General features: G+C 39.1%; 1 protein-coding gene across 1 annotated transcript; it reads right to left on the bottom strand.

The window, feature by feature from the left end:
• Window positions 1,676–21,101, bottom strand: GHRHR (growth hormone releasing hormone receptor). The gene is made up of 13 exons (XM_021387951.1): window positions 20,978–21,101; window positions 17,855–17,957; window positions 17,169–17,276; window positions 15,850–15,950; window positions 13,196–13,293; window positions 11,398–11,530; window positions 10,347–10,500; window positions 9,391–9,451; window positions 8,609–8,678; window positions 7,108–7,199; window positions 6,396–6,525; window positions 4,868–4,909; window positions 1,676–2,630 (listed from the first exon to the last, which is right to left on the bottom strand). The coding sequence occupies exons 1-13, from the start codon at window positions 21,020–21,022 to the stop codon at window positions 2,508–2,510; spliced, it is 1,260 nt and encodes a 419-aa protein (XP_021243626.1). The 5' UTR covers window positions 21,023–21,101; the 3' UTR covers window positions 1,676–2,507.

Raw genomic sequence — 24,681 nt, 5'->3', positions numbered from 1 at the left:
ATGTTCCTAGTAGAGTTTAGCTAAATAAAAATGATCTAAATTCAGTGCAGTCCCCTTCCTGTAAAAAAATGACCATCGATTGCATTTTAGTTTTGTGTAACACAACATAATCAAGATTAAATTTGCTAATAGCAAATTAATAGCAATTTTGCTGTGTTCTCTGCAGATTTTCACTTCTGTTCACGCTAGCTGAAATGATGCCTGAATGCAGCCAAATATCTTCCTTAGTATATGTGCTAAAATGCAAATCAAAATTACTTGGACAGATTGCTCGTATTCTTGATTCAGAGGGCTTGGGGGCCAAGCCATGCAGGCTTCTATGATAGCAGAGAACAAGAGCCCTGAGAAGTTTTGCATTTATGCGCCTTCGTATCTATTCATAATGTGTTCATTTAACTTCAGCGTCGTCATGGTAATATTATTTCAGAGTTTTAGAACCTAATTACCAGCCAGAAAATGCAATTAATACAGAAAATATTTATAATATCTAATACGATATGTTATACCACTGGTTGAGACATGGAGACAAGCAGAACGCCATCACCTATTCAAAAACTGGATGAACCAGAGAATGACTGATCTGTTTAGTAGAGGAAGAATTTTGTTTGTTTTTTAATCTCCTTTTATCTTCCAGTTACAGTGCGTGATGGCCTTCAGGGGAAATTTCGCAGTTAATTGTACAACAGAAGTCCAGAAGTTGCAGGAAATTTTCTATCTAAATGTCTGTGGGTAGAGGTGGGTAACATGCAGGCTTTTTACGCTAACTAGTTACTCCGCTCACCCTTTCTAACTGGTAGAGACCATGACCTCCCAAGGCTGAAACACCTCCTTTTTCAGGAAAGACTCGTTCAAATACTTCTACATTCAATCTTTACAGGTCATTTCCATGCCACTTTTTTTGCATTAGCTGGATGCTAAATACCAGGGAAAGCCATGCAAACTTACCTCTGTTACTCACGTTAAAGAGGTCATCAGCCAGTCAGTATGTTCTTCTGTCTAGCTCGTCTTGGATCCTTTTGGATAAGGGAAGGAAATAAACATCAACATTATGGTTGGACTGGATGATCTTGTAGGTCTTTTCCAACCTAGCTAATTCTATGATTCTATGAACAATGCCTTAGGCCCTACAACATAACCTGTGTTCTATGGAGAAATGAAAATAAACACCCCCACACACACTCCTTCAGACTCTTATCAGCTCAGCTCTGAGCTCGAACATGGCTGCATTTTTCACAAACTGGAGGAAAGAAACAAAGAGAAAAACACTTTTGTTTAAGTGAAGAGGAAGGATGATACCTCCTTGGCATTCAGCTTTCACAAGAAAACTAGTTCACGTAACATGCCACTTTCTCTAGTTAGCTATAATTGCATTAACTATAGTTATCTGGATACAATGAAGGAGAAAGAAGGAGAATTCCACCTGTTTGTATCACCATTTCTGTTGCATAATGGTACTTTGCAGCTCACTGGCACGTCCCAAAGAATAGAGTGAAAATGTATTGTCTGACGGTCCTTGCTGTTCAGTACAGTTTAGCTTTCCTCATTCCTGTCCAAGCCCTGATGTTCCCAGCGAAGACATGAATCAGTCAGTTCATCTACAGATTATAACAACCATTTAGGACAAAATAAAATCACAAATCCAAATACTAGAAGTGCATGTTTATTTACAGGCTTCTGATTATATTACAACACTGGTGAGCACAACCAGTCAGGCATGAGAAAATACTTAGCAATATTCGTAATGCTCTCCTAGACCTTCTCTTTCTGTGCAGAACAAATTTACTACTTTTCTTTTGAATTTGCTTGCAAAGAGCAGTTATTCCTTAATGACTATCTTACGGAGCCGTGTCCTTCCGAGTACCTCTTCTTTCTGATATTTGGCTTTCAGAAAAATTCTATCCCGTAGTTACTGGAATAACACTTGAATATGAGAGTGCATTTGTTTTTGCCATGTACATTGAGACTTTTTGTTTGCAAAGAGAGAATATAAGAAGAAACAGAAGAGGACTTTTTAGTCACGCATTGCAATTTGACAAGGCATTTCGTTTCCTGTTTGCATCCCTACAGAGTTGAAATAAAGAACAAAGATTGAACAAGCTGGATAGACGCCTGTTCCCATTGTGTGAAGACTGAGTGCTCATTTCCAGAGCTCATCATCTATGGTATCACTGAAGGGAGCTCCTGGTTTCACCTCCTTAACACATTATTCTATACAGTTCATACGTAAGAGAGTACGAACAGGGAATGAAAAAGAGGCAATATCTGCATTTGCTGTGTTGTAATAGTTTATCCATGGGAAAGTTATTTTAATTGGCCAGTCAGTCTTTAATCCATCACTTCAGCACTTGTAATGCAAGAGATAGCTGGTGGGCAGAATTTCTTCAGAAGTGGATCTTCCTCCAATTTGCTCTCAACAAGCTGATGTTGTTAAGGATTTTTTGTTGTTGTTTGATTATTTTTCCTTATCAGGCTTATTATTGTGATTACTCCAGATTTGGAGGCTGTCTTTAGCACACAGATGTATTCATTTTTACTCCAGAACTGGTTGGCACAGTCCATCTTGTCCTTCTCCAAACTGGCATAAGTCCATATCTCTTACCATGCCATCTCCGACCAATTTCCGTTTGCACCTCAAAAGGAAAGGAGAATGTTACTATGCAGTCAAACAGTGTTTGAGTAGGAGACTGGTGGCAAAGAGGAAAAACACAACTGGTGGCTAGAGAAGGGTACAATTCAGACATCCAGGAGGGAAGGAAAGGAAGGAAAGGAAAAAAGGAAGGAAGGAAGGAAGCAAGGAAGCAAGGAAGCAAGGAAGCAAGGAAGGATAAATGAAATAACTTGAGGTTTCTAACTCTAGCACTGGAAAAGGTTTTCTCCACCAATGGAATATTTTCTTAGTTTTTTTTCAGCATATTCTTTCTCTTTCTTTCTCTTTTTTTTTTTTTTTCCCAAATGCTTTGGAAATTTATCCCAGGAGTGATGCTACCAATACCGTCTGCACAATTAAACATATTGTTTCCACATTGTTTGCTTTCCTCAATTGCTAAGAGATGTCTTCCTGTTCCCATCTGTTTCTAGAACAGTATAATTTGCATCAAGTTCCTTAGTCTACACTCCTCGATTTGTGGCTAAGAAATAATACTACTTTGCTATAGCAAGGGCGAAAAGCCACGAGCAATCATTTGCTTTCTGTTGTTGACAAGCATGTGTGCCATGCCTTGGCATGTTCACAAAAACACACACAGTGTCCAGACCAGCCACCAAAGCCTGTTTTAGCATCTGAATCTCATTAGAAATGTGTCTTCCCAGATGCTTAATAGGAAGGAAATAAACTGGAGTGCTGTATGTCTGCAGTGTCAATCTGGATGTAAAGCTAATGAGTCTATCGTCAGAGGAGATTAGAGATTATTAGTAATCTCTGGTGAGCAGGAATGTTAACTGAGCACAATTCAAAAATGCACAGTCATAAACTCAACCAAAATGCTAAGAAGTGCTAGCATACTTGAAGACACTCGGTTTAACATTTGAGAAATTTCTTACTAATAATCAAGTAAATATTGATCATGGCAAAGTAGTCGATTAAATACTGTTTTGAAGCTTAATCAGCCCAAAACTTTAGGCTTGGAAATTGGAGATCTAGTCAATACAACCCAGGGGTCAGCTCTCTCTATCACAGATGATTGCACTTTGTACTTGGATCTTTCCCTACGTTTCACTGTTACTATTAGGAACCAGGATCATCTCCTAAGCACAGCTTTGACATCCTCAGTGGTGGTGCCCTGTGCGGTGGCATACATGAATCTTGAGACTCTCCCTTCTTAGGAAAAACAGGTAGAAACTGTAAGGGTATGTAGAGGAGCGTTTGCTCCTCTGAGTGTATCTGGTCAAGGACCTTTTCCAAGGCAACAAAGGATAATAAGAAAGGGACCACTGATGGGAACAATGTCTGCTCAGTCACACTAATGGATGAGAGCATGTGAGGATTATCTGACTGAGGACTTCTAAGCTGGGAGGACAGCCAAGAACCAAATCTCTTAGTCACGCTAATTGTCAGACTAACAAGTTAGAGGTGCCATTTCCAGGAAGGTGAGACAAGGGGGGCCAGGCTAGGAGGATGCAGAAACTGCAGAGTTCTGCAAATCCACGGAGGGGAAGGAGGAAGCAGGAGAAGCAATGAGGGGGGATAAATACAGAAAGGATAAAACAAGGCCTGACAGTGCACTTGTCTGCCCAAATCCTATGCCAGATCTGAGCAGTCTGACCTATCTTCATCCATAGCTGGAGGGGCCATAGCTCTCTGGATTTATAAGAGTCCTACAGACATTTTGTGCTGAGTGTCAGCTACTGTGAGGACCAAGGCAAGAGAACTGGGTGCTAGCTACTGGACTGAATCCCAGTCATAGTCTAAAACAGTCTGAAATTTATCATGGTGAAGAAGTACTGGGAAGGTTCATGAGTATATTAAAAACACTGCATAATAATATTCCGGTATTGGGCAATCTGTGTAAATTTAACATTATTTACAGTTTAATCATTTAATAACTTTAATATCTGGAGGTCAGTTTGCTTCACTGTGGCAGCTTGTTTTCTTAGGTCTGGACCTAGCAAGGGTTACCGAAGCCCCACCACAGTACAAAAACAGGCAGAAAAGATTTAAAAAAAAGACTTGAAGGAGTAGCTCATTTGTCCACTAGATGGCTTCATTCTCATGAAGAAAATTGAAATGAAATTCAGCTTCACTGATTCCTGTGTTAACAGACTATCCCGCGAAACTAAAAATATTAGATTATCTGCTTGCATAATACTAATTATTAACTCCGTAAATCTGCACGTGAAATCAATATTGTGAAGGATGTATTTCCCTTACCTCTTGGTTCAGGAAACAGTAGAGGAGTGCTACAATAAACCCCTGAGGAAGAAAAACAAGACAAAACAAAACTGCAGTTGAGTGTTAACACAGCTTGAAAAAGCCACTGGCAGTGACTCCATGGAAGTGCTGTATATGTGAGTCAGTTAAGTTAGAGTACTTTTACAAATTATGTACCTCCAGCAAAGCCGATCAGTCAGGTAATCAGCTGGTTAATTGCCTGTCACCGAAGTCAGTAAGGTCATAGGAATTCACATGAATACATGATACAGCAAATTAATCCTCAAATTATGCTTACAAAAGCATGTCCATTCTACTGCCAAGGAGCTCATGCAGTTTTTCTGTCAACTTTGACCAGGTTGGATGGGATCCTGGGCAATCTGGACTAGTACCAGATCTGAAGGTTGGTGGTCCCTTCCAACCCAAGCCAATCTATGGTTCTATGATTCTGTCTTAGCAATATATCAGCTGAGATAACATCTTTGCCTACTGAATACAGGTTTTAAGTTTCTGAACTAAAATAAACAAAGAAAAATCTGAGGAGGTCAATGCATCTATGTGGTCAGGTACTCACTAAACACCTCATCTTTTTATTCAGCTTACCTTTTTCTTACTTTGTTAGTTAACAGTGGAAGACAGATCCAGTTATGGAGGCTCTGGATTCAGTAGCAGAGGGGTGATTGTACAGGGTTGGCACAATGAGTTAAATTTGCACAAGGACTGAACCAGCACAGCTCATGGGTTTCCAGTGATACTCACTGACAACTGATGCCACGCAGCCATTTAGAGAGAGATGTGTTCCCTTTTGAAGTTTCTAAAAGAAACATCTGTTTCTTTTAGACTCTGAGATGCATCACAGAGTGCTTTACTGCTTTTAACTCAGGCAGTAAATCTACCTGGAGGGATATGGCAGAACAGCCCCAGTGGCTGCTCCGGTTGGCACCAAACTCATCGAGCTGTCCATGCCTTGTATGTCAATTCAAAGTACTTGGGACACCCAAAGTACATGAAACACTTTTTTCTTACCACAGAGGGAAAAGCATGTGCGATTTCCCAGAGCAGCAGTCTGACTGAGGCTGGTGTCTACACCCAACACAGCTATTTTTAAATATATTTAAACTATCAATTTATTCTTTGCCAGAGTATTGGAAGGGGGGCTGGACCTGCATCTTTGATTGCCCCCTGGATGTTCTGTCGTCTGCCCCAAATGGATTGATCTTGTCAGTGAAATCAGGGAAGGCCTGTGGGCTGGTAGCAAAGATGGCTTTGTCCTGTCTGACTTTGACCCAGTGTTGAACTAACACTCATATATGAAAAACTTGGTCTTGTGCTGGCAGTCTGTAAATACACAATCTAACCAACAGGTTAGGATGTGTATCACATCCACAGATCTGTATCTCAGCAAAGAACCCTGAGGAGATACCGTCTTCAAAATACAATTATCTTTTGTTTGCTGCTAGGTGTCATGTGGGAACTGGATTAAATTAGAAAATCTACAAAGAACCTGAAGATTCCACAGTGACTTTACCTGAAAAGATCCAATGCAGAGCTCTAAATAAAGCCGAATGCCAAGGCTGGTATATTCCGGAAGAAAGTTGAAGACAATATAATGTGTTCCAAATAATGGAATTAGAAGCAGAGTTGACCTTGAGAGACGTCTAACATGGGCCATGAGAAGAAGGTAATATTATTTTTTTCAGAGTAAAGACCAAGGCATTGCAATATGTAATAATGATGAACAAAAGCTAGTGAAGAGATCTAAATGTATAGGTATTAAGTTCTTATCACCTTGGCTATAATGCTAGTCAGAAAGCATAATGAGAAAATAGCTGGAACGACACTTCTTGTGCTTATTGCCTTATTAGCAAGACTATATTTATGACATAAGGTATTTTGGCATTCGCTTTTCCAAATGAAATTGTAATTCTGGAAAAAACAAGCAGTAGAATATATTTTGCTCTACTCAAGCCATTGAATTTTTGATATTTATTTGTAAATAAAGACAAAGCAATATGCAGTCTTCTTGTGTAGTTCATGTCCATAGAAAGACAACTCTAGAGAACAGTTTACTCATTTGATAAGTTTCAAAGAGAAAAGGATAGCATTGAGAATTTCTGATAGTAAATGCCAGCAAAACTGAGGCTGGTTTGGCACTAGGCATATAATTCTGTTTAGAAAAATTACATAAACTTTTGTGATTAAGATAATTGTCAGTGGGTTTTTTTTGTTCCATACACTACCTGTACTGAGATGAGTTATTGAAGTTCATTTGTCTAGTGTCTAGTTTTTTCAGCAAAATTCTGATGATGTTGATAAATAGGACAAAATTGACCTGTTCAAAATAATTTTTTATAAAAAAATAAAAGGTTACTTTCTCATGTTAAACTTTTCAATGAACATCATTATTTGCCTTCAGTTATCATGTCATTTGTATAGTTTCAATGAAACCTGTGAAAGATTATCATTATTATAATTGTTGTTGGCAGCATTCAATCCTCTCAGTAGGTTGCATTCCCAGAAGTGATCAAGATGAGAACCTGAGAATTTACCTCTGTTAAGTAAACTACTTTTGTCTGTATCTCATGTGATTCGTATTTTTGTAGCTCTTATTTTCATTCTTGTTTGAGATGGCTGTTGCATTTCTTTAGACATTAGAATTCATCTTGTTAAATATAGATATCTACGAAGTTTGCTTCTGAGCTGATCACCCTGCTCTCTCTTTACAATCAGAGGAGAGCGAGACAACCAGTAGGGTCTCAGATGGAGTTGGGGATGAGTCATCTCCAAACTCAGACATCAAATGAATCACATACCAACAGTGCCTGTTTCTCATTGTTGATTCTGAAGAAAGCTGAGGAGTCTCAGCTCCAGAGCTGGCTAGGGTCTATCCTAACTTGCAAAGTAAATTTTATCCAATTGCTATTTGGCATAGCCCTACTAAAGTCTATGGATCAGCTTTAGCACTCTAAAATCCATCAGTGAAACATTAAGTACATTCCAGCAGAGAATGCATTGCTGTAATCCCCTGAATCAAATGTGGATATCAGACAGGAAATAGTAAGCAGAAAATTAACGGTGGTGGAAAGAAATTTCACCTTTTATTGGAATGTGGCAACTATGACCAGTGATCAAATTGAGATTATTCGTTTGTGTTGTTACATATGCCTCATTTGTATGCATCTGTCATCAAATTAAATTAATCTTTAGATAAACGGCTTTAAGGCCATCCAGTTTAAGACCAGCTGATATCTCACAGATTCCTTGGGCTTAATGACAATTAGGAGTAGTCATATGCCATAATCATTTAGGGCCCATCAGTTTACTCAATAAATGTAAAAATCAAGAGCTATTATTGTTATTATCACTCGTGAAAGAAATCTATTACTCTTGAAAATTTATATCAAAATTTATGGCTGATTCTGGATTATTAGTCTAAAACCTCTCTTTTCAAATACTATAAGAATAGTTTAACCACTTACCACCAATTTCAGCAGACTGAAAATTCCAGGAAAACTTGAATTCTTTGCAGAATGTTTGCTGTGGGTGATGGGGAAAGGGCAGTGCTTTGCCTCTTTTTGGTCTGCACTGGATGTAGGTAAGTGATAAAACATTTTTACAGTATGAATTCTACCATTCCTCTTCCTTATTTCAAAAATAAAACATTTCATCACACAGTAACCAGATTTGCATTTAGAAGACATTTTTTTTCTAACTAGTGTTCACAAAGTTAGAAATACCTACCCCAACAGAAATTATAATAGGTCCTTTGATTAGCCACCAGTAAGGAGAGTCTTGATTAATATCCCAGCATCTGAGAAAATACCATTAAGTTTAGAAAAGAAGTGTATGTAATCACTGCAATCAAGACACCACATAACTGCCAAATTCTCAACAGATCTATTTTTTATGGAGGTGTAGGTATACTTTAAGCATTCAGGTATGTATCTGCTTTGTACAAGACATAGTTTCTTATAGATTATCCTACTCTCTTCAAAAAGATACAGAGCTATCATGAAGTATTAAATGACAGCCATGAAGTGACAGTTCCGACAAAACACTTGAAGAGATGATGCCGTGACAGATAAAGATACAGATTTGTTCTTCAAAGACACGTATTTAAGATGTGAAACATTTTGTCTGAACTCCAAGGTTCAGAAATTCCAAATGTATTTTGCATCAGAAGCTCCAAAAATTTTGCTTTATCATCCCCCTTATCTGATTGGAATCTCTTCTTCTCTTGCAGCCAAATCAAATATATCAGCTTCCTGGGAAGGATGCCCTGCACAATTACAGTACTGCTGCCAGATTATACTTTAGTAGATGTTGTAATCCCTGTTCACTGTGTCTACACGGGAATGGAAACTCAGAACTCCACCGCAGGCACTTATCTAAATGGTGATGTGGAGAAAGGAAAGTCTAGTAATATACTGAGAGTATTTTCCCGTATCCATGACATGAGCTTCATTAGCTATCATTATTTTTAAAATAAAATTCATGTAGTAATGTAGAAAACGGTGACTTACGCTGTGTCTTCAAAGTAGAATTTTGCTAATATCCATATAAAGGTGAAAAGTGTTGGAAAACCTGTCAGACAATTAAACAAAGAACTTTGTTTTCTGGTTCCATCAATTAATCAAACTCCTGTCCATTGGAACTCTGCTGAGATGCTGCATCTCAGCCATTTTCGGAACTGGAATTATTCTTCGTGGGCTCCTAAATCTCATGGAATGAAACAAGATACAGCATTGACTATTTGGTGATCATGCATCAATGTGAAGATGTAGAGGGATGCAGAAGCTACTCGCACATGGCATAGTGCTGCCAGGAAGATCTAATCTTGCAACTTCTTACCTACATGAACACAATTCACATGTGATCTTACCTTAGCACTTGCGTGCAGATAGCACATTAAAACCTAGATTGATGTAATGTGTTCTTTTTGCATGACAAAAGACTAAAAAATATTGTTGATCGGTTCTTCAAATAATAGCAATATGAACAGTTTGCAAATACAGAATGTGATGCACTCCACCTTAAACATTCCTTGAAATCCCCCTAAAACACAAAGAGTGATTTGATATTCTTAGTTGCCATGCTCACCTTAACCTTTGTGTCAACATGCATGAACTGCTGTCCTGAAATGACCAACACTTCCCTTTGGTCCATATATCCAAAGGAGGAAGTTCTCTAATTTTTGCTTTGCACAGCAAGTTTTCAGGGAGAGATACTTCACTTGAATCCCCAGGCGTACTTAATTTTCTATTTCTTTAATAGGGACTTCAATACTATACTTTTAAAAAGCTTGATTGCTCCTCGCTAATGTGTGTGTAAAAATGAAAGCAAACTCGACGGTTTGCTTTGATTTCTGCTTCTGATTTCAGTTAGGCAGGCTCGATTACATCCTGTATTTTTTATCAGATGAATAAAGCTTTTTGTAACATCTTGCCTTTCATTAACTTTATGTAAAATCCTTACTTACCCCAACCAAAGAGAACCAGCCACCAGAAATATCTTCTTCCATGAGAAAGGGATGAGAGTAATAGACAGTTTAGGTAAAGAGCCTCTACTAGCAGCCATATGAAATTGGTCATCGTGAAGAAGTGACAGAAAACAACTGAGATCTTGCATTCAGTCTACAGGTAAAGAAAGTCATAATTATGACATGACATGTGGATACATAAATTATATTTGCAGATGTGTAAGATCTAAAGAGTCTAAAGATCTAAAAAGAGTAGGACCTCAAATTTACCGCCATGTTTAAAGGGAGATCATCAAATGTTACGTGGCTTTCTGAAGAGTAGGACTTACAGCTTGGAGTCTGAAATGTATTTTACTTTCTGTCTTTGTGCTAGAAATATAGCTTGGTCTCCCAAGCATGTGATTTCTCCTACACATGGACTGCTTTCAGTGTAGCTTATACAAATAGACTCAAATGCTCACTAGCCCTTGGAAAAAAAGCATGTTCAAAGACCCATCACTTTCTCTCTTATCCTCAGTTTTAAATTTTGCATGGCCATGAGCAACACAGAAGGATCAGCTAATTAACCTCTGTTTGAAAACTACCTTATTGCCAATATTTGTTGCTGGTCCAAAGCTAAATTGGTTGTCTAGCACCTTGCATATTCTGTGGTCTACAGTTGGGAGCTCCTGGTCAGAACACAAAATGCACATTTTCCAGAAAACAAAAAGGTGCTATGAGATACTCAAGAAATCTTTGATTTTAGGCTGTAGGTCATAGAAGAGTAACAGAAAAATGATACTACTCTTTTCTACAGAACCATATACATCTGATTCGGAATACAAAAGGATCACAGACTGATGAATTCTGGACACAGAAGGACAGAATATCCACCCTTATGGAAGTAGAACATTAGAACACAGTGCCTGAGGATACTAATTAGTGTTCAAGTGTTCATCACCACAAAAAAAAAAAAAAAAAAAAAAAAAAGGAGCAATGAATAGTAAGTCCACACATAGATGGCATGAAAAAATTATCAAGTACCACAATATCTTGCTTTCCTTGTGCTTACTGTAGAGAAGCTGCAATGGTCAATGTCTTCCTCTTGGAAAAGGACAGAATCCTTAATGAAAATAGCAATATCTTTTAAGATGAACGTAAAAAAGAGCTGTATGTGGATGTAATTTCTGGGGCAGCGTAGCCTCCTGGAAGAAAAAGAGAAGTCCTACTGAAGAAGTTCACTGACTTGTGCTGGCAGTACTTCAGATATGTGATAAAGCCTTGTTTCACCTGAGGTACTTCCAGGCATGTACAGAAAGAACTCTTCAATCCACTGAGTAGGTAAACAGGCAGAGACAGAAACCTTCCTCACGTAAAACAATTCACCCACAGTCTACATCTTCATTTTTTTTTGTAGTTAGATCATGGCCTCATTTTTGTTATGTGTTCAGTGTGCCTCAACTAAGATGTTCTTTGGTTGGCATTGTTTGGGGACAACGAGAAACCTGAACTTGGAGAAGGGTCTTCTGATATCACTTTGATTATGGCTATACCACTCCCAAGAACAGGCATGCAGAGATACTCTTAACTAACTAGACAGTTATCTCAGTGAAGAGGGTAATGGCTATTTAGCAACGTTTCCTGCATAGCAAAATACTGCTGTTGAGTTAAATTGCATTAAATCTCTGTATGGATTGCCTTATCAAGAATTAAAGAATACTTTCTTAGCTCACCAAAAATTAATTGTATGAATGAAATGAATGCAGATAATTGTTTTAAAACAATTTGGCACATCTATTTTAAATTCTCACACTGAGTCAATACAGATTAATTTTTCTGATTGTTACTAAATACAGACTTCAAAAGCTGAATTCCCTTCAGATTCATTAATCTCAGGGTCACCTAGTCTTAAAGCTCAGTTAGCGTGTGCAGAATTTTACTACCGAACAGAAATGCCAACCCCATTGTTGGCACTTCACTGTAAGTCTTTCCTCCCTATTTCTAAGTCTCTTTCTGTCAATTGTTTCTTTCTTTCCCATTATTTGACTTGGTTTGTTTTCTCAGGGTCAGAGTGGATGTCAATACACGTAACTGTTGACTTCCAGACATAAACTAGGAAGCAGAAGAGGTCAAGAAACTTTCCCCAGAGAAACCTGAGTCTCACAGAATAGTAAGAAGTGGTAATAAATCTCTATTTTATTATTTTATTTTATTATTTTTTCACTCTGTACAAATACAAGAAGAAAGCAAAGATTTATAAAATAAATTCTATATAGTAGCAGGCATCAAATATACACTGAATGATAAAACAAGCAATCATTTTTACTCCAAATACTCCAAAATGCATGTGAAAATGCCTAATGGATGGGCACTTCAGTGGGAAAGAAATGTTACAAAACTTACCAAATTCAGACTGAACTTCATAGGTATGTTGTTTGTTATAAACATTTTGACAGTGATCTATACAGTGCCATAGGAACATTGGCTCAGAATTGAGTTCTTTTTTATTTTTCTTGATATAAAATCCACTGAGCTCATATAAGCAAGCATACATAGCTTATCAAAATCTACCTTCGTTCCAGGTAAAGTGAGCAAATATATCTCTTGGTTGTTTAGGATCTGAATTGCTGACTATTGCTAGCAGACAGTCAGAATTTATTTCCCATTTCAGATTCTTCTTACTTCGTTTCTCTGATAATCTTTAATTTCTAACCTGAATTTAATATCGCTAAACCAATATTGCCTGAAAGTCTTAAATTTATACTTCCGAATTTCTGTTTCTATTACTTTCTTATGTCTAATCATGTCTCATATAGACTAAGACACAAAGAACCACTAAATGAATCAAGTTAGAAGATAACTTCACATACCTGAATGCCATAAGAACTGTCACAGCAATAACAAGTGAGGTAATAGACACACTGTATCCTATGGTATAGATGATCCTTATAGTAGAAAAGTAGGATTGCTGTAAAAAAAGAAAATGATTTGTCATGTAAATTGCAGCCAGATGACAGCTACTTTTCTGATTCTGGCAGTTTTGCTTTATTTGGTGCTTCCAATCTGTTCAGAGCCCTGTCAGCCTTTTTTACCCTTGTTAATTCCACACAAAACTTCAACTGAAATCAATCACTAGTGTTTCTTTTATGAAGACCCATTATATGGGAATGTGAACACAGCACAGTTTGATAAGAAAACTATTTGTTGTTTAAGATGATTTCAAACTCATTCATAAACCCTGAGAAGACTAAGTGAATCTTCCATAATGACACTGAAAAAACTATTTTCAAAAGGACTGCATTCATACTATGTTTTCTGCACAGAAGTAGTGAAAGGACAATCCTGCAGGCTGCATGATGAATAAAGAACACTTTCAGCTTTTCCTTATGGTCTCTCCACTTTCCTTTGCTCTATCTACTTACTTACAATTTTGCCATCTATTCCCTTTTCCATTAAAAATAAATAAATAAATATATATATATATATATAATTTTTCTTTTCCTGGGGATGTTTTATTTCCTTTTTCTTCTTGCTTCCAAATCCAATTTTTATTCAGAGTGTCAATCAAAATCCATTTCAATCTCAATGGCACCTCTTATCAGACGTGGTCTCTGAGTGAAGATTATCTGACATGCATGGAAACAGAAAACAGAATGAAGAAGCTTCAGGCTGTAGTCTTTCCCTTTTATCTCTTGGCTCTGTCTCTTGGGTCCCCATTCAATATTCTTACGTCCTAACATCCATGCAGCTGTGCAGTGTGATTACCTACAGGTCATAGTGAGGAATGACATGTATTTGTTTTGAGCCCTGAGTTTCACCAAAGGCATTATAAGCGTGATATTGGGTAGGGTTTATTTCATTTACGTTAGATACTTAACAGTTAGCTTTCTAAGAAAAAGTCTATCTTAAAATGAGCAGTGTGAGAGCATGGTCCCAGGACTGTGCTGGTTAGATGCTATCACAGCACTTTTCAGTTAGTGAAGGGAAACAAGCACCTCCAGACGGCAATCCATCTTATCCAAAGATGAGACCTGATTGCTTTCCATCAACAAGAAAAGGAATCTATCATTACACCTACCTTAGCAAGCAGTGCAACTCAACAGTTTTGGTAGAGCAGAGTGAAACTTTTTGTGCTGAGGACCCAATATTCACGTTGTGAGCATTTCCAGATACCATGGTAGAGTCCAGTAGGCTGGACATCTGTTCTCGGTCAGAGCACACTGGGTGCACCCTGCATTTGTTTTTCACTTTAGTATTACCCATACAAACCTAGATCAGCCTTTTTGAGCGCACCCCTCAATGGCAACACAGTGGCAATAAGTGGGGACAACCCAGAGGTTTCCTGAAAAAGCTTATGCCTGATCCTGACCAAAACACTAATGTAGATCCACCATGGAGTCGTTAGCTTAGCCTTACACAAAATAGCTCTGTGTGTTCATTTTTAGATTGGTAAAGTTAAATGATCTGGAAACTGCACCAAGTGGCCTTTACTGTCAGGTAGTCTGGAAGGCACTGCTCCACAAGAAGTGTATGAAAGCTGTGCTGGGCCTGCATTACTTGGCATCTTCCACTTATCAACCAGAAACGAGGAACTCGGCAAGTAATAGTCAAAGCCTTAAGTAGATAAACATACGAAGTGGGACTTTACCTAGAGGTAAGTGAGTTACTGCCAACAAAGAAAGATCTGGAGACTCATTAAAGTTGTTTATTTTACACCAGAAATGCAAGGAAGCAATAAAAGAAAGAATGAAAAAAAAGAAGAATGGTATTTTGGTGGAAGTGTTTTTTATGGAGATCAGCAGGTACTGTGCCTCGGAGGCTGGGAAGGAAGTTTGAGTTAAACAACATGACAGCAATCAGTACAAAAAGTAATGGGAAGATGAGAGGAATATCTCAATGATGACATAACCTAAGTATATGCAATATTTTTGAATCCTCATTTGACACTGTTTTATTTTTCCTCTGCAGATAAATTCTAAATATCACTGAGTGTGTAAATCTAGCTGAAGCAATGTGTCATACATGGAAATAGACTCTGAAACATATTTTGTTTTTACTTCCTTGCTGAATTAAATCTTTTATGTTATTCAGGGTGAGAAACCCTTTGCTCATCCTGTGGTTAGATATTGCAGAGTTCAGAGTAGTGGTGTTATAACAGTGCACTTGCTGTGATACCACAAAACCATCTTGCTGACTAGTCTTACTGAAATTGCCATAACGCATATCGTAAGAATATTCTGGGAGATAATCTTAACTGTTGTATTTGGAAGCAAGTTCAACCGAACTGCATGATTGCACGGAATTTGCAGCTGGTTTTCTTAACATCACTCTGCTATAGCTGAAAAATAAAATGTCCTTAGTAGTTCCTCAAAATAAGTGGCTAGAGTAAAAATTGAAACACATTCCTTACTTGGTAAGAAACCTCAGTTTCAGATGAGTTTCCCTCACTAGCGGTCTTCAGGAATAGAAAGGAATCCTGTAACGTCAGCATATCACTCACATATGCTCATTTAATTAAACTTACTTCTTCAAGTGGAATCTCATCTTCAACTGGACAAGCAATATGATAGGAAGGGAATGGCTCTGACCAGCCTTTCTTTGTGCAGTTTCTTCTTACTATCCCAGCTGAAAGAGAATCACTTATTTTTACCAGTGAAGAGCCACATAACACAGAAGATAAAAACCAGGAGATGTCTTGCTAGTGTGAAGGTTGTACCAGGAGAAGAGAACCATTGCCACTGTCATCCCGCATTGCTGACAGAACTGTTTGCATGTGTACATCCAGGTAGTCAGGTACAAACATCTTAACTTTTTTTCTGGAGATAAACAGCAGAAAGAAGTGAGAGAACCCAGGAGACAGAAGTAGAGGAGAAGCAGTAAGGAAGAAATCATAGGAGTGACAAGCAAACCCATTGAGGAAGACTGGGAAGCGCTGCTCCACCAGGTTTCTGCCTCATTCAGCTCTCACCCCTCTAATGTACCCCTTCTCACTCTCACCTTCCTCGGGTCTTACTTTTCTCTGGAGATCAGACACTGGAATAAGCAGTTTGTTCTGTGAGGATAACACATTTCCTTAAAAAGATTTCTGAGTCAGATGAAGGATAAGTGAGAGAATCCCAGAAGAGGAAATGAAAGTACGCAGATGAAAGGGATTTTCCTTATCCCCCATTTATAGCTAGCAAGTGCTGAATGAGGCAGAGGTTGGAGTTTGAAGACTTTTTTTCTTGTGGAACTGCCAAATCTACATATTTCCTGGAAGATCATTTCCTCCTTATGGGATTGCACTTTGTTCCTGGCCAGCTTTATCCAGAGAGTAAGCATTCACAGAGGCATTAACTTGCATAGCCTTCTGTTTAACCCAACACAACACATATGCTTCTTTAATGAAAAGATACTGCTTTGTATTGCCAACCTTGGTCTTAAGGAACAATCAAATTATTCATTCCTCAGTCTTTCATTTCATCCCATGCTAATCAGAGCATAAACCTCACAAAGATCCATGCTTAAGTTCTGACCTAGATGAGTTCTCTACTAGCTCTGTACAAAACTTACCCAGCAAGATGATCTTGAAGCCTTGGCAACCAATGGAAATTACTCAATTGATTTTAGTGTTCTTTGGCTCAGGATCTTATCACAGACTATGGGATTATATGTAGCTATATATCATGCATAGGATGCGAGATGATCTGCTCAGCATCCTGCAATCTGATTGAAATTTTTTCAGTGATGCTCTGATCTGAGTACAGGGCAGAAACCTGCTATGTTCTATATCAGTCATTTTTAGAAATGCTTGCCCCAGGCATGCAGCACAATAATAGGTACACAGCCAAAATAATATATCACCTGGCTCTTCCATGAAGTGAAAGAGGATGTTCGGGCAAGGTAAGGCAAGAGTCTCTCCAGCATCTGCCTCTGGCCAGCACAGTAATTTGTCCCAGGTTTTCTTGCAACCTCAGACAGAAAGTGAAATACATTTTTAAGCATGATTACACTTGAGCAAATCGGAAGATTTTTTCTAACTTCGACCCTCTGCCCCTCACATTTCTTATAAAAATAGTTTAGGCTCAATTTTTATTCTATAATGAGGGATAAACACCTCCAGATGACCATCTACTCTGCTTTAGTTAGACCCATAAAGCAACAAATGAAAATGAGTTTTGGAAATGGAAGGGAGAGCTCTGCTGGAGGACATATCATGGATCTTGCCAAAAGGTTACACTATTGTTAAAGACCAGCATCTCTAACATGATGCCATGATAGCACCCAGCTAGGGGAAGGAGCAGGACAAAGAAATAAGGATTCACCCCATTAGATAGACTGTCCATGTTTGAATGCAAGTAAAATATTTAAAAAACAAAAAACAAAAAACAATTGAAGGTGTGGAAGCAGATGGAAGAGGAGTTGAGCAGAGCCCAGGGATGTGGGACAGTGAGTAAAACACTCAAACACGCATTGACAGAGTGACTGAGTCCTGATTCTGGTAGGGTGTTTATTCTCTATCATTCATTTCATCTCTCTCTCGTGAATACCTGATGTTGCATTCCCACTCTTCTCTGAGTTCTCCAGGCATTCAGCCTCCTTTTTCTTCAGCTCTGCTATAAAATCACATTCTGGATGGACATTCCCAGCAACCTACAGAGAGAGGAGTTTCAGCTGATTAGGAAGAGGGTTTTGGGAAGGATCTGACAAGACATGACTCATTTGCTGCCTGGCTTTGTCTCCTACCAAATCTGGATCCAGGGAGCTAGAATGTTCTCCCTTTCTTGATGGTGAAGGGCATACTACAAGACCTGCCCCCTTCTCAGCAGAGACATGTCCCATCCCAGTCTCCAAAGAAACATCTTGAAACTACATATGATTTTTTATAAAATTGTCTTCTGAACAACAGAAGGAGGGAATCTGTTGTCTATTTTCTGCCATTGGTTGTGGCTGATGAAAAACTTTACATAAGCCAGCAGTGAGCACTTGCAGCCTGGAAGGCCAATGGTATCCTTGGTTCCATCAGAAGAGGGGTGGCCAGCAGGGACAGGGAGGGGATTGTCCCCCTCTATTCTGCCCTCATGAGGCCCCATCTGCAGTATTGCGTCCAGGTCTGGGACCATCCAGTATATAAAGGGAGATTATAAGCATGAGATAAATCAACTTTTTACATGCGTATATAGTGATAGGACAAGTGGGAATGGTTTTAAACTAAAGGAATGGAGACTGAGATTAGATATCAGGGGGAAGTTCTTTACTGAGAGAGTGGTGAGGTGCTGGAACAGGCTGCCCAGCAAGGCTGTGGATGCCCCATCCCTGGAGGTGTTTAAGGTCAGGTTGGATGGGGCCCTGGGCAATCTGATCTAGTACTTGATCTAGTGGCTGGCAGCCCTACCACCAGCAGGGGGGCTGGAACTTGGTCATCCTTGAGGTCCCTTCCAACCCAAGCCATTCTATGATTCTACAGTCACAAGCTCCACTGCAAGCCTGTTCTGAGCCATGGACCATATGGGCTGACAGTTGAACTAGATGTTCTTAGACTCTTAGAGGTCTATTCCAGACTTAATGATTCTATGATGTCTCAGCTTCACTTTGGCCCAGTGCAGTCCCCATGGCTCCATCCAATCGTCCTGATTTCCCTCACTGATCCTGATACTGACCTCCACAGTCTGGTTGTCATCCACAGCCTCCCCTGCCTCCTTGCTGGAGGTGGTGGGCTGGGTTCTGGCTGGCAAGATCCACCCTTGTGTGACAGGTTGTCATTTATAAAATAAATACAGCATAGAAAAAGTGTAAGTGATTTTCTTGTGCTCATATTTGCATATGCTAAGGATACGGGTATTTCCCCCAAATCCTTTTCAAAGGGTAGAAATGAAAGGAAGCATGTAACAGGAGCCAAACTTTTTTAAGAGGATCATAGCTAATATTTCAGGTTGTCTTCCAGAAATCTCTTTGCTGATGTGGAAAACTGCAAATAAACACTGATGTGTTCCAAATAGAAGATGAATTTGCAGCTGCTGCATCCATTAGTTTCTGCATGGAAGCTGTTTTCGCATAACCATGGAAAATCAAGCAAATCTTGATTGTCAGAAGACCTCAGCTGAAAGTCTTGTTAGTGTGACAAAAAAACCAAACACAACAGCAAATCAACAAAAAACCTCTTCTGGATCATGCTCTAAAGAGGGACATGAAATGCACACGGAGGAAAGAAAACACTGGTTTTAGTTATTCTAGGTGTTTTCACAACATCATGCAAAGTTTGCCCCTTAAATGTTACTTTTCCTCTGTTTTCTCTCGTACTTATCTGGACGGCTCAGTATCTTCATTCTTTTCACATTACAGGAAACATCACACAAGTGATGACAGCAAAAGAAGCCTCAGTTTATAGAAGGTGAGAGCCAGCCTCTTAAACATTCAGAACCTCTCCAAAAGTTGACTTCATTTCTTCCAAGGAAAGCACACTATTAGGTTATGCAAACAATGAAAAGAGGTGTCTGTTTTTCAAAACCATTTTGTAGTCAAAATAACAATTGTTTGCATATCCTCTGTTACAGTAAGATATGTAAATGCACAATATGGGATTTATATTATACACTTACACATAAACGTATGGGTTTTGTTCAGTGCATAATCCCAATGCTGTCATAACTATCGTGACTATGTAGAAGAAAATGCTATTTCTCTTGTATATATGGGACACGTTCTTACAGAGACCTTCAGTGATATTATTGATATTATTGACTACTAACCTGGATCCTGATATTCCACTTAGGAACAATCATAATCCTCAGAGCATGGGGAAGCAGAGATTGTCACATGGGCGACACAAAGGAAACCATAGCTTTGCATGAATAAAAAATATTTGCAGTCATTTTGCGAGGCTTTGTTTCTCTCAATCCACAAAGAACGAAATGCTTTGCCACTCCTCGAGCAATGATCCATCAGGGAAGAGCTTCCCTGAGTTCTGATTCTCAGGAGAGAGCAAATGGTATAGCAGAAGGATAGTGAAAGGAAGATGCTGAAGACATCATCTCAAAAAGCAAAGAAAATATCCTTCCCCCTCTTTTCACATTTTTTCTGCTATGTCTGTGATTCTGAATGCTGGTTTCCTAACCACTGCCAGGAGCAAAATATCAGCAAAACCTCTAAGCTGTCTAATGGTGCTGGATATGTCTAATTCCACCATAAGCATCCCTGCTGATTCAACTCATTTGTTGCCTTTGGTATCTGAGCTGCTCACATTAAATAATGTTAATGCTACCAAAAAGGCAGATAAAATGAGAGCTAATAAGACTGCATCTTCTGAAAATTAAGAATACCATCAAGGCTCAGCTGCTCTGATGTAACAGCTCTCCTCTAGTTTCTTCTTTGTTACCAACTTTCAAAGCCTACATACAAAAAAAGGGGATTCTGCCAATGATGTTTCTCCTCAGCGAGGGAAAGAAAGCAGCAAAAAGCACTGATACACAGATCCTACAAATTGTGTCCTTTCTGATGCTGTTGACACTTTTCATAGCTTCTTGCCTTGTTTAAAAGCAATTTAAAGCAAATAAAAAGAAAAAAAAAACACTCATTCAAAGAAATAAAGCTGTATCCAACCATCTGCTCCAAGGAGAAAACAAGCAATTATTAACAAACACTGAAGGAAAAGCTAATTTCATGCAATTACTCACAAGCACTGCAAGAGTCAGGGCATATAGGACACAGTGGTATAACATGCTAGGATTCGTGTTCCAAAGCAAAGTCAGACTTCACTTCTTCAGTCTTCCTTAGCATCTTTCACCTTCCTTTTGACTTCCCTTTGTCCCATCAGCTGCTGATCTGAAGCATTTATCCCTTTGCACAGAAGTGACGTAGCTGCATGGTGAAGTGGGAATTAAATATTAACAACTCTCTAAGCTGCATTTAACCTGTTTTCCACCTTCTAACTTTTCTGTACACTCAAGGACTGGATGGGTGGATTGAGTGACTGTTCCCAAGATTACCAGAATATCAGCACCTCCTGGAGAGATGTTACTTTATCTCCCCATGACACAAAATAATTTTAGGAGGGATGAACAGCTCCAAATGTTGCTAATCCTGCATTTAAACAACATGGCTTGCGTAAAACAAACCCTCTACCAGCAGCTCTTGTTACTACCAATTTATACCAATAAAACATGCTTCTTACTGTAGCTTCAGTGCATCTTTGTGTGGGTGTGTTTATATGGAAAATAATGACCACAGTAGTACATTTCAAAATACAAGTTCAAAATCTACTCACAAGCACATGAACCCAAATTCTGCGGGACACATGTTGTAGGTTGATCTGAAGGCAATATTTGCAAGTGATACTTCTCACTTTCCTTCAGACTTTTGAAAGTTCCGTGTCTAAATCTAAACTAGTCATCTTCTCTAGTCAGAGTATAGAAATACGTGCACTCTGTCCATTCTCCTAAAATGAGCCTTAAGATAGGTCATCACCATCATAGAATAATCAGAGAATCATTTGAGTTGGAAGGGACCCTTAAAGGCCATCTGGTCCAACCCCCCTGCAATGAACAGGGACACCCACAGCACCATCAGGGTGCTCAGAGCCCCATCCAGCCTGACCTTAAGCATCTCTAGGGATGAGGCATCCAGCACCTCTCTGGGAAATTTCATGTGCTAATTCATTATTTGCCATAAGATTATAGGATGGCGCACAGAGAAAGGGCTTGGAATAGGTTAAGAGCAATACAAAACTCCAGAAATACCCATTTTGCCTAACTGACATAATAGTGGTCTCATTCAGAACTAAATATCTAACATCTAGGTGCCATCAGGTCAGATGTATTCCAGCCATCTTGTGTATGTATGAAATTTTGTCTGTCGATACATACTGTCTTGAAGGACACCAAATTCAAAATCAACATTCATCAGATGTTAACATTGCAGAAGCAGAGATAAAAGATATGAAATGCCTTTCAAATGTTGATCTCTGCTGTTTTCTCTCCATATAATGCCATTCCTCCAAACCAGTTCTTAACCCTAGCTCCTGTCTTCCCATAACACTCCATCCCACATCCCTGTTTTCCCCTCTAACCCTGCTTTTTCTCCATCTTCCCCAGCAGTTAAGTCACATGGTATCTTACTATTTATCTACACAGCTTGGGTAGGGGATTGACAAGTCCTGAGTGACCACAGCTATGAGGAGCACCTTTAAAGTTGTGCTTATGCAGTGCTGGACCACACTTGGAAACATCTGTGCAGATGAAAATATTCAGGATTTGGTTGTAAGATGGAGCTGCAAGAGAAGTGAGTGCATGCAGTGCAGAAGTTGTCTTCAGAGAGCTGAATTTAGTTGGAAAGCTTCACTTCAGAGTGCACATGAGGATTATTCTTTTTCCCCAGCGCATTTTACCTTGCCAAAAATGGGCAAACCTTCACAGGGCTGTTGAAAGCAAAATTAAAGCTGTGTTCCTGCCACCATTCATCGTCCAGTTCCAGAAGATGAAGCTCTAGACTTACGGGTGTATAACACCCATCAGTGTTTTTATCGTGCTCAAATTCCTATATTTTTTCCTAACCTCATTTCAGAAACTACATAATCTGGAGAACTAAAATATTTCCCTGCAGAGGGACAGCTTAGAAAAAGAAAACTAAATAAAAAGTAATTTAAAAAATCAGCCCATCGTGTTAAATTCAATTTTTCAGCTGGCAAATTTATGAAAAAGAGTTGGTAAGAGAACATAAAACTGCAGTCTTAATTTGTCATGGTACATGATTTTAAAATAACATCTGAGCAGTATTCAATTCCCACCAATGTTTTGCTGATTACTTCAAATTACATTTGAGGAGGTACATAACCTGGTTGTATGACTCTCCAGTAATAAGGCTGGAACAAGAAGCTTAACCGCCTTACCAATATTTACTATCATTATATTCCCCAAAAATCCTGTAAAACCGTAGTGACAGATGCTGTCATCGCAGCTCACACCAGTAGAGGCCTCCCCATTCTTCTTCACATCCCCTCCTCTTTTTTCTCTGTGGAGATTCCAGAGCAGCCATCAGGCTTCCTGTAACGTGCTGAGGCTATTAAGACTAATTGTGTTCATGTTCAAACTATGTCACAAATGGCCTTGGAATATTGTGGCCTACAGCCACTTCAACCAGTGTTTGAATAAGACTCATAAACAGTCCTGTTTCGTGTGAGTTACACCTCAACATTTCACAGGGATGCATTTTTTTGGGCTCAAGTCTTAGAAAAAAAAATTGGTTGCCTATGAGTAACTTTTGGTGCACATACCAGAAATTTCCATTTCGGCCACATCATCTGTCGTGTTTATTCAGTGCTGTTGAAGTCATGCCTAAATAAAAACCCACGGAAGACATTGCTTACCACTTTCCAAAGTACCGAAGTACATAGAGAGCCCTATGGAAAACATTTGTAACACTTTTCAGGGGCAGGGAGCACTGATATAGCAGGGTCTCACTCTGAAATCCACCACACTGAAACACTCGTAGCCACAGTTCATTTTGAAAAACCTGACTTTTCCGAATTATCAACATTATTTCGCCAATCTGCAGCACAGACATTCCATTAAAATGAGTTCCTTCCTACTGTCGTTGTTCTGTGCATATTCCCAGCTGTTTGTGATTAAGGAGAAGGACATATCTAAAAGAAATGGACTTACATGTCTTTTTTCCTTAAAAAATGACTGTTTTGTCATCGGGAAAAAAAAAAAAGTTTCCTCAGCAACTTACAGAACTTTGAGCTTCTTCATTTCACCATAAAAGCACATCTGAAGGACTGGTATACTGCAGGCACAGACAGAAGTTATCACTTCCAGCCTACTCTGCCCAAGCTTTTCACTCTTGAATATCACCACCCCTGCAAGCCCACTCCCACACTTCTCCTGAGCAGAGACAACTGTTTGATGCTGCAGAAATTACTACATTTTCCCTCCACTTATTTTTCTGACATCCACAATCAGCGTGTTCTTGGGCACACGATGCTTCTCTGCCAAGTTCTTTTGAGCGGTGGCAGATTGCCTTTAGGACAGCAGAGCCGCAGTGGAGATATTGAATGTGCAGTGAAGGAAATATGCTTCTCCCCATGGGATCTTCAAAGGTGAAAGTCTGACATTTTCACAGCTCTCTCTAGGGTTCTCTTTACAGAATGGCATTAGGCCAGCTTGTGCTACCAGCTCGCTCAGTTTGTAAGCTGCCAACAGCTTTCATAGCAGCTTGTTGCCTCCTCCCAACCCTCCTACCTGTTTCTGCACTTCTCTCCCTACACATAGAGCAGCATCCCCCAATGATTCAAAAACATTTTCCCTGCCATTCCTTTTTCTCTCTTCCTCTCTCACCTCTATTACTGTGACCACATTTTCACAAGAGATCAATTCAGAGCAGG

This window comes from Numida meleagris, chromosome 2, assembly GCF_002078875.1.
Source record: "Numida meleagris isolate 19003 breed g44 Domestic line chromosome 2, NumMel1.0, whole genome shotgun sequence".
NCBI classification, from domain to species: domain Eukaryota; kingdom Metazoa; phylum Chordata; class Aves; order Galliformes; family Numididae; genus Numida; species Numida meleagris.
This window is presented reverse-complemented; position numbering and strand designations above follow the sequence as displayed.